General features: G+C 32.4%; 1 protein-coding gene across 1 annotated transcript; it reads right to left on the bottom strand.

Moving 5' to 3' along the window:
• Positions 1-10,685: 10,685 nt before the first annotated feature.
• LOC125850995 (F-box protein CPR1-like) lies at positions 10,686-11,891 on the bottom strand. Its single transcript, XM_049530795.1, has one exon. The coding sequence runs from the start codon at positions 11,889-11,891 to the stop codon at positions 10,686-10,688; it is 1,206 nt and encodes a 401-aa protein (XP_049386752.1).
• Positions 11,892-11,898: the final 7 nt, after the last annotated feature.

Below are 11,898 nucleotides of genomic sequence, written 5' to 3'. Positions count from 1 at the left end.
CAACTAGTAAATCAACTTATTTGTATATCGATGGGTTGCCTCCCATCAAGCGCACTATTTAATGTCGCAACGTGATGTCGGGTTCATCACCCTTTGTATCTTCACTTTGAAGACCTGAACTTCTTACCCAACTTTGCATCATTCTTTCATTTTGGATCCATGGGAAAGAGTGAGAGAGTCACTAGGCCACTTGAGCATTGATTTTCATGATTGTTGACCCTCAAGTGAGTGACACTCTCAATTTTACATGAACTAAAGTTTCCATGAATGATCTTCTTGGCTTTTTCTTGAAACTTCAGTATCATCTCATTTATTTTGGCTTCTTAGATTGTTATTGATTTGGATTGTCTTCAAAATCCCATGATATCTTCTATGTCCACCACAACCCCTTTTTTTATTCCCGTATTAGCTTCCAAAGTTGTGATCTCAAACTCGAGTCTGACCATCTCATAGCACCTAGCTAGGTGCAAGTTGTGAAACTCCTCTTCACTCTTTTCGGCCATTGGATAAGACATAGCATCTACCTCTATTCTTGTTCTCACCTTGGCCTTAAGAGTTGCAAGTACAAACTAGAATTTGACCATCTCATGGCACTGAGTTAGATCATGTTGTGAAGCTTTTCCTTTTCTTGGAAAAATAGGTGTACGGCATTCTCGCCTAAATTGAGCTTTTCGTCTATGACCCTGAGCCTAAACTGATTTATCACACTCATTTCACCACAAGGCCATGGGACGATATAAGTCAAACCACCCCCAACATATTATAATCACAAAAAGTAATAGAAAGCAAGCAAATGAAAGCAAAGACAACTATTCATAATTTAGATAGAAATAGGTAAACTATAAATCCAAAATCAATTCAATACGCCTAATTTTTACCCAGCAACGACGCTATTTTTTATAACATTCAAATTATCCTCAAAACAAGTTCAAAGAGTAGGCAATCTTTACGAATAAAAATACCCTACAAAAGAGTCGAGGTCAAATTCCATATGAAACAATTTATCGAGGTCAAATTCCATATGAAACAATTTATCGTCAATTGAAAAGACAAAGAATTATAAGTTACTAATTTGAACCTAAACTTGAGAATATACAACTATCAATAAGATTTGTTTTAGGTAACAAAATTAAGATTGAGTAAAGATCTACTAAGGCTAGGTATAATTGGGAATTGAGAAATTCGGAACTCAATACTCGTTCAATGATCCATTACAATCTCAACACATTCTTATTTAATCATAGGTATGCTAGGTCATCTTCAACAACACAAATCTTCTTTCGATCTCATTGTGCTACATCATGAAATCGCCTTTTGGTCTCATTCATGTTATTCAAAAAAACAACTTAATACCTTAATTTAGACCTCTCTTTTGAGCAATCCTTGCATTCAACAATGAAAATCTAATTCTCTCTTTTGAGAGAACTAAAGATTCAAGGCTAATATGTGATTATCAATGAGTTCTCCACTTCACAAATTCTCTTTCAAGCAATCCACAAAGATCGGAAGCTAGATCTGAGTGTGTACTATCAAATCATAAATATAAACCTAAAGACTAGATTAAACCCATTTCATTAATATTAAGCATGGAAGCAAATACAAAAGCAATAGATTGAGAAATCAAAGATCCAAAGAAATTGTCTATTTCAATTAGCTATTACACTCACAATTCATGCAATATAAAGAAAGGGAAAGAAGATAGGATAAGAAAATATTACTATTAAGAACACAATCTTCAATCCAAAGGATGAATTATGAGGCAACTTGCCTTCAAAATCTCAACTCAAAACTATTAAATTCTAATACTAAGAGTTCTTCACTAAGTTAAGCTAAAATATAAAGTCCAATTTTGCCCTATCCAGAAGTTGGGCCTTGCTAAAGCGGTTAGGAAAAGCGGATCTCGCAAAAGCAAACATATTATCCCTTAAGAGAACCTCATCTTTTGTGGCATGTTCGCAAAAAGTGATCATTGTGTGGTCGCTTAATCGACTAGTTGAGCTCGTGTTGACAATCGCGGAAGCGACCTTTTCCTCGCAGGTGTGACTTAGAGGCAGTTTTTTTGCCAGGCTTAGCTCCTTTTATCCACTCTTTTCCACCATGCTCCTTCCAAGAACAAATACCTGAAATCATCACAATTCAATTAATAATTAATCTCTTTCTCTACTAGAGTGCCACAAAATCATAATAAAAGAGTATCAAATGAGTGGAAATTCATCACTCATCATCCAACACTGGGAAAACTGTAGAACGTGTCCAAGCTCTCCACAAATACAACAAAGTCTAACTGATCTTGCCTGGGGATTATAAGATCCTGACAAAATCAACTCCCGCTTGGGGAACTCCCTAGACTAGAGGTCAACCTCTCTACAATCATAGAAATCTCTACAATTTAAAGCTCTGAGTAAGGAACTCAGTCAGTTTCCTCGGATACCTCTGCAAAAATCAAAACCACCCAAACCAACTGCATTGGGACCCTGTGACAATCTCTGATATAGTGACCTACCTAGCCACACTCATAGTAACTGTCACCAAGAGCAACTTGATGTAAAAACCCATTTGAAGGTCCAAAATGACCACAAAGAAAAGTTTAAATTACGCTCTACATACTATAGGTACCACGACCTACCTCATAATCCTTTGGAACTAAAGATGCTACCTCTATAGGCCTAATAGGTTGAGAAGGAAGCTGACCATCACTAAACTGATTCTCACCTCAAAGTGGAATATTGTCACTGATGTACTGATTGTGAGGTCTCTTTCCACTATCTCAGTAAGTCTCAAGGCATACCTTTTCCACAACCCTCACATAACTATACACTTGGGAAAAGGTAGACCCCGCTACTATCAAATGCTCTAATACAAAAAAGAGTGGCAAGGTCAACCCTCTGACGAACCCCTGACTCAAATCTTGATCTCCAAGGAATAATGTGGGACTATGCCCAACCCACTCAAGAAATCTCATACTTAGAAACTAATGATTAACCCTGTTGGGGACTAATGAACCCAACTCTTCCCTGAGAAGCACCCACTTGAGATGAACCCTCGAGGAGTTTTAGACCTCATAACATTGAATCTTAAGGAATCGAGGTATTCAATGATCGTGTTGAAGCTTGGGCTGCCCCTAGACTCTTTGATTGTTGAAGAATGTCTCTGACCTCAAGGTACATGCCTGAGTGAGACTCTCTAACCTGACCATGTGCTGAAACTCTAGAAGAATTTGTTGATGCTCCATCTAGATCCATCGAATACCTCGTACTATCCATCTAAGAGAGAGTAGATTCCAAAGAAGTAGATTTAGAGGTTAATCAAAACGAAATCCCATATAAGGAGTCAAGAACAAAATTTTCTAAGGATTCCCTATAGCCTACCAAAGATAGGATACATATGTCTTTTCACCGATCTGCAGTACTCTACTAGACATTTGCTCCCATACCAACGATAACGGTCAACATAGAGCTCTAATACCAACTTGTTACAATTCAATTTCTCAAGTCATGATGGAAGCTACTATACTCTACCATTAGGTAACATAACCCTTATCCTAGAACCGTAAGCAATGGGCTACCATGTGGAAGATGGCCAATAAGAACTGGAATGTAATAACAAAGCAAAGAAAAGGTAATCAGCATAAATGTAATACAATGAACAATCCCAAGACCTAGCATCATTCAGTAATCAATCATATAATCAAAATAAGAGTACAAAGCTTTTACAAATACAAAATAAATACAACGTGTCTCTAAATACGACATAAAAACTAAGTCCAGCCAAAATAGATGGAAATCAGTAAATATGAATGTCAGGAGCTCACCCTAGTCTCTGAACTCCAAAGGTGTTCCTTGTAACATCAAATCAACGGCGAAAACTCAAACTATGATCTGCATAGAGTAGAGTGTAGTATTGACACGAAAAAATATTGCTCAGTAGGTATTGACCGACATAACTATTAAGATAAGTGATAACGATCAAATGTACTCTTCAAAACTAATAAAAAGAGCAGTGGTCGTCGTCAATAAAAAAAAACACCCAACTAAGAGTCAGGGTCAAATTCCACAGAGAATGGTATATCGTAGAAAATTCTATCAAGAAATTTGGATTGTAAAATCATTCATTTGTAATAGTAAAATAAGTGGGTGGATGATTCCACCAATTTAATAAATGTAGAAGGGTCTAAAATGCCCCTCAAGTATCTGAATTGGTACAAAACTACTATCCATCTACCTATCAGCCCTAAAATACCCCTGACGTCCACCTTTCGGCTCAAAAGTATCCTCTATGTTAATCCTTTGACTCATATTTGCCCTTATTTTTAATAGCTCCCTTAAAGTCAAATTATTAAATATTTATTTATTATATTTCTTAATGTGATTGGTCCAAATTTAAACCCTTCTCAAATAAATAATAAAAATGATATTTTGAAAAATTCTTTTTTTCTATAAAACCACTTATGATTCATATTTTGACCCGATACACTTGAAAATAATATTGAAAAAATAATTAATTTCATGATATCTTCCTATTGGCCTATTTTAATCAACCCCAATTTATTATAACGTAACCCAACTCATAAATGGGGATCCAACTAAAATCCATACTTATCCCGACTGATTGTCCATCTAAAAAAATAATTATTTTCGTTAATATAATATTTTCTCTCAATTATCCAATTGTCTTGTTCATTTTCTATTTTATTTCTTTTTAGTCTCGTATTCTTAATTAGGATATCTGGGACTCAAACTTGAAATGAACTCACATATTTATATTCTTTTAATTAGTATTATTGTCAAGATGGGATGAGGGTGGGGATAAGTGAAATGATTGTTTTTATTTTTTTATTTTTTTATTTTTTATTTTGGGTACACACAAAAGAAAAATATAATATTTGTATATAGTTGCATTATTAAGTCATCTTTTATTGAACTAATTGTTTCTATATGAAAGTATCGTTATTTTCTCCTTTTTTTTCTCTCTTGTTTATCATAAATTTAAAATAAAAATAAAATGGTAGACAAGATCCAAATAGAAAAAAAAGTGGAAGAGAGAGGAAATGAAGGGCCAGGGAGGGAGGAGTGTAGAGAGTAGATGTCTAACCTTTTTATAATTTTAAATTTATTATAAAATTCAAAATCAAGTCAATCATGTGAGCTTATATATCAAGTAATTTCAAATTATTTTAACGAAAAGGGCCTAAAATGCCCTTAAACTATGAGATTTGGTACAATATTACCCTCCATCCACCTAATGAATATGATCCATTAGATATAAGGGTATTTTTGAGCCAATGGTGGACATCAGGGGTATTTTAAGGCGGATAGGTAGATGTAGGTAATTTTGTACCAATTCAAATACTTGAGGGACAGCTTAGGCCCTTCTCCGTTTAATAAAAGGATTTGATTATCAATAGTCACAATTAAACAACGATTTCGGAAAATTTATGAAGTAACAAGCAATCTAGGGGTGCAAGGATTTGAAATCAATGTCACATAGGGGTAATTGTGTTACTCTATAGTGATGAACATTCATGAATAGGCTGGGTCATTTTCAATGAAACTAATTTTCATTTGATCTCATAGCATCATTTCACAGAATCTTCTTTCGGGCTCATGTATGTGCATACTAAACAACCCAATACCTTACTCTATTCTTTGTTTCAATACAAAAATAGGGCAAATAGATCCGACCCATAACTTCTATTTTTAAGCAAGTTACAGACATCAAACCAAAATTGCTAGTATCAAACTAATTACCTACTCCAATCAATCTTTTTTCGAGCATTGATCGAAGATCGGAAGTTGGAATTAAGTTTGCAACCATAATCCATAAGTTAATCCCACGCTAATTTGCCCAAATCCATATATGAACAACAAAAAAATAGAGCATAACACAATACCCACTACATTAAATCAACACGCAACTCCATAATTGCACCCCTAGATATTGGGGTTTTAGCCACCTATCAAAAATAAGCAAAAATTATACTCCTTCTGTCCCAATTTATGTGACTTACTTTCCTTTTTAGTCGGTCCCAAAAAGAATGACACATTTCTATATTAAGTAATAATTTAACTTTAAAATGTCTATTTTACCTTTAATGAAATGATTCATAGCGGCACAAATTCCTGTCATTCATTTTAGACCACAAGTTTTAAAAGTCTTCCTTTTTTTCTTAAACTTTGTGCCGAGTCAAAGTACCTCACATAAAATGGGACGGAGGGAGTAGCTCTCATGAAAGCAGTCATGGGTAAGATGAAATTAAGTAATTACAAGTAAATTCACTTTGGATTGAACTTCAATTTTTCTATTTGAAGGGCAAAGTTGAAAAACTCCAAAAACTAGAAAGTGTTCTTCACAAGGTAAAGTGTTCTCTCAAGTTTCTCACTCCTTGAATTGTTCACACACAAAACCCTACTCGAACAATCAATCCATTGGGCTATTTATAATTTCCCTAAAATTTGGCCCAAAACTCATTGTGTAACCCATTGGGCGATGTTAGTCGGGCTTGCCGATCACGTTAGTCGAATTGCCCTCTTCTCTTCAGCACGCCTTTCTTCTGCTCTAGGCTTCAGTGTTTGAACCTCAGCTGACGAGCTCAATCGAGTTTGCCTTTCACATTCACTGAATCGCCGAGTACCACCTTAGTTCGCCTTTTCAAGCCTTCAATTTGTCTCCTTGTACTGTTGTTTGCCTTAACAATATTCACATATTGATCAATAATCGTTTCTTTACCAGTATTTTCGTTAGGTAAATTAGGTTTTACAACATGAGAGTTAGAACTTACGGCTTTTTTTGTTGGAGAGGTGGAAATTCATAAATGTTATCCTAGCTAGTCACATGAGGTGGCTGACCAGTGTCCAGACCGACCATTTGGTGGAAGAAATCAAAAGCGATGGCGACTTTGCAGCATAGGTAGAGAGAGCAACTCGCATTGATTTCGTATATACCCATTGGTTTGCTTGTTTATACATCTTGTTATACGTCAATCAAGATCTGAATCACAATCCTACAACAATATAATTGAAATTTTGCTTTCTATTATTATTTGTTTAAATTTTGTTTATCTATCTTGAACTATTTATTCCCTGCAAAAAAGTAGACTAAAGTTGATGAAGCAGTATCAGATGACTTTTTATATATATGGTGTGTCCGCCCTATTCAGAACTACATATATTTTTTTTCAATTGATTATCCTTGCACAATAAACTGAAAAAGAAAAAAAAAAAGTCAAAATCTGCTTAAAGAAAAATATGGTCCAGTTAAACATGTTTAATAATTTCCATTATGCAAACAATCGACTTGGTTGTTCTTTCTAAAATACTTTTGTGTGACATTTGCATTCCTTGATCACCAAATCAATCTTCTGATTTTCTCCACTGGAATCATAAGACATACAAAAATGTGTAAGTAGGATCATTTATATTAGACAAAATGCATAGATGTACCATTTAACTTGGCTTCAATTGATATTTATGCCCTTTAATTTTGAGTGTGCACAAGTAAATATTTAAACTTGTATAAAAATCCAACAAGTAAGACAACATTTAGGATGTGAATTGCCACATAAGACGTCATATAGGGCATAGTGTCTACTTAAATAATTTTATACAAGTTTAAGTATCTATTTATGCACACTCAAAGTTAAAAAAGGCATAGATAACCGTTGAAGCGAAGTTAAAAAGCACATTTATGTATTATGCACGTAAACTATGCATATAAGAAGCAATATCATTAAGAAGATATAGCATTTAGACAAAAGTGAAAAAAAAATAAAAATAAACAAGACATAGCATTGCACAATTATCCAAGGAAAGTTTTGCTTCCTTGCGGTAGTTTAACTACCTTTTCATATTGCGTCTTGATAGATCAAAAAATAACCGATAGATACTGGAAGCAGTACGACAATAATTTACACAAAATAAGAGGAATTGCATATAAAAGGTTTCGATTTGTAGGAGGAAAATATTTTTGAGAAAATACTTTTCAATGTGTTTATGTTTTATTGGTAGAAAAAAAATCTATTTTTTTTTTAAAAAAAAATAAGAAAAAATGACTTTTCGATTGAAAGTTGAAAAACTAAGCTCCACTAGTGTCATTCCATATTAATTAGGTCCTTTTCACCGTCTAATATACCTCATTTCCGGGCCCACCACTTATAGCCCTCATCCCCACACCCCTACTTTCACACCTCCACCTTCAATAGTATTTGTCTAATCTAAATTATATACAAATGCTTTTAAAATACTAATATTTTTTGTTTATCTATCAAACAGATTAAAATGAGTAAACAATCAACTCATTTTCCTAAAACAAAAAATTTAGTAATCTTGAATATAGTTTCAACAAAAAAAAATTCCTTCATGCCAAACACACTCTCAGTTTTGTTTAAACTAGTCTTCGAATTACCCACATGTGAATGGGAAAAGGGGAAGAAGCTCTTTTAAAGTGGCATTTTACAAAATTAGCAAGTCAATAATTAAATGAATACCTTCAAAGACCTCCTTTCAAAATTTTCTTTTATCACACTGATTTGTTTTGTGTTATGGATTTAAGACATTAGACTTACTTTTTTTTGTATTTTAACTAGTTTAGTATTCATGCGTATATTTTACTTTAATCAATAAAACAAAATATAAAATGATTAAAATTATTTAAAATAGCAATTGACATTAAAATAAATGTTATATCTATTTAAATGATAAGAATTTCATATGCGGAGGTTAAAAGGTTATTTTAGAAAATGTAAACCTCTTTCTAATTTTTTTAATTCTTCGAAGTGCATAGTTTCACAAATGGAGTTAAGAAAAAACATAATGTAAGCCGATCTTATTCTCAACTCATAGAGATAAAAATATTATTTTTTATAGACCCCAAGCAAAGATAAGGTCTGCCAAATAGTTGGGGAAAAAGGATATAAATATGGGAGCAATAACAACAACAAATTAAAAATGTAAAAATGAGAGTGTCATACAAGAAAAGCGACTGCTCAATTTTTTTTAAAAGAAGTACTTTTGAGCTGCAACTTGTGTTTGGCATAATTTTTAAAAAGTACTTCTCGGAAAAAGTTATTTCTTTTAGCTTCTGAAGAACACCTTTCGCTACTTTTTTTCTAAGAAAAAACCTTATTTTCCTAAAAAAAAAAAGATTCACCAAAATCCTCAAATTATTTTATTTTAAAAAAAGTTGACACTTCTAACCTCCCAAAAATTTAGCTAAACAAGCTACTTGTATATAAGAATTCATGATTCTTCTTACCATAGATTCATTAATCTATTTCCTTAAAAAACAATTACATAACAAAAGACAAAAGCAAAGAAAAATAGGAAAAAGGAACAAAAATGCATGCACAAATTATTTGAGAAAAATAATTGGCCATTCTACTTGAAGTTAAAATGTAGACAAAAAAAGAAAGGGATCATTCTTTTTTCAACCGATTAAAACTAGGTCATTTTTTTTAAACGGATGGAGTAGAAGTCTTTACCTTTTCAAATAAATACAAATTTAATTTTTATACTCTTTATTAATATTAAGGTCTTAGTATTAGAATAATAATTAAATGATAATTATTTGAGAAAAATAGTAAAATGACAATTTTGTTGAAGCCTCACAAAAAAAAATATTGCATAAAGGAAATGTGGTGGGGTATTGAACCCGGGTTGTTTAGCTGATGGAATTAAATAAACATGAATATTCTATGAGATAATAGAATAAAATAAGCTCGTAAAATATCTCAAAATTATTATCTTTATTCTATCAATTAGTCAACTTAAAGATTAAGAGCTTGTTTAGCATTGTTGTTGGGAGGTTAGAAGCATTTATTTTGAGAAAAAAAATACTTTTAAAAAAAATTATGTGTTTGGCAAATCAGTAAAAGTATTTTTAAATAGAAGCAAAAGCAGTTTTTCTGCTGTTGGGAATAAGCTAAAAAATTTATTTCTTAAAAAAGCAGAAGTAAAAACAAAAAAATATTTTTCTCAAGACTAAAATATCTCTTTCATATATACATATTTATCAATATATCTCTTACTAATTAATAACATATCTCATAAGTTTGGTTAAATTTCATTTAAGAATTTTATTTTTTATTTTTTATTTTTATATTTTATTTTACGTTTATGTATTATTATTATTTATATTTTACATATTATTTTTTGTATAATTTTACATAAATAGAAAAAAGATAATAACCAAAATAATTAACTCTCCAAAAAAAAGTATAATATTGATTGAAAATTTAAATATGTGATTTTCATTTAATAAAAATAAAAGTTTAATTAACTTTTTTTTATAATAGATATTTAAAATAGTTTCTCACTATAAAATAATCTTGATATTAAAAGTACATTAGTAGTTGTCTTTTTTCGTAATTTGACTCTCAAAAACAATTTTTAATAAAGTCCAGTCAAACGCAATTTGAATATGAAAAACACTTTTCAAATAAATTAGCCAAACACAAATTGATTTTTTCAAAAGACCCTTTTTAAAAAACTATTTTTAAAAAATATTTCTAAATATAAATTGTTTTAGCAGTAATGCAAACAGGCTCCAAAGGGGGGGGGGGGGGGGGGGGNGTAAAGTGGGATTTACAATAAATCCAGGTGCTAACTGAAAAAACAGAGGCAGGTTACCTGACACAAAAGAGAAAAAACTGGTAGAATTTTCAACAACACAACTATGTTGGAAATTAGATGCTAATTCATCAAGTTAAAGTTGAAGAGATATACCTTCTCCAAAATCATGGAGTTGTGTTCTACTGTGCCTTCCACTTTTGGAACTGGAGTAAAGCATTCCTTGTAAATGATCATTCTAAAACTATGAGCACTACTAAATACATTGACTTCCTCCAATTTATCTGAAGTGAGATCATTGGACATAAGAAGTCCACTAATGCTTTGAAGAAGCAACAAATGATCCTTCAAAAGTAGTAATGGGGCTTCAATATAAAGAGGCCTAATTATGTATTTCTTAATCCAAGATTCATATACACCATACTCTTTCATCATCCAAATATCTGTCAAATCTCTAATTGGATCAGGCTCTGTCTGTTGACCAGCATAACAAATCAATGTTAAGGACTCATTAAGAACTACAAGGCTATAACGTTTTGCGTCATAGGAATGACAAGTATGTGGCATCATAATACCGCGAAAAATTTCACAAGTCATATCGAAACAAAGAATTATCTTTGTTTCAGCATATGCACACCAATGATAGGCTCCCTTATAAAGTATCTCGAAACAGGGGAACCAATGAACACCGGGGAACTCTTCAGTATCATAATTGAATACTCTCCATGAACCTATGTTTAAATCATAAATTTCAACTGTTTTCTCCCTGTCCTCGTTCGGATGCCATTGCGGAGGATCCCTGAAAATTTCTGAAATCTTAACAAACTTGTAGTCATTAGCTATCCAGTCATAGCCAAATCCAAGACCACCATTCATGGAACGATGAAAACGTACTTTACATTTAAAAGGGCTCGGTGGAAGTGCCCTGTAATTTCTTGTGGCAGGATTAAATAGGACAATGGCATCGAAATCTGTTAAAGCAACCAAACCATTACAAGGACCAACAGTTTCATAACAAAGATGACCATGCCTGGAAGTTAAACGTGGTATATATAGATCTGGATAAACAAGCTTTAGATCATTAATATTATCATCATGACTGGAAAGGAAAGACAAGACATTATTATATTCTCTTGGTGCTACTTTAATGGAACGTTTCAAAAGAATTAGTTCATCTTTTATGATGGTGCGGTTGCTATGAAGATTAATGAAGACAGATGATTGTATGAGATCGTACAAAATTTTGGAAATGCATTTGAATCGTATGAGAGATTTCACTGGAATTCGCAAAAGTATGTTAATTACCATATCATCACATAAATTCTTCATATTTCCA

The sequence above is a fragment of the Solanum stenotomum genome, unplaced genomic scaffold, assembly GCF_019186545.1.
Source record: "Solanum stenotomum isolate F172 unplaced genomic scaffold, ASM1918654v1 scaffold21359, whole genome shotgun sequence".
Classification (NCBI taxonomy): Eukaryota; Viridiplantae; Streptophyta; class Magnoliopsida; order Solanales; family Solanaceae; genus Solanum; species Solanum stenotomum.
This window is presented reverse-complemented; position numbering and strand designations above follow the sequence as displayed.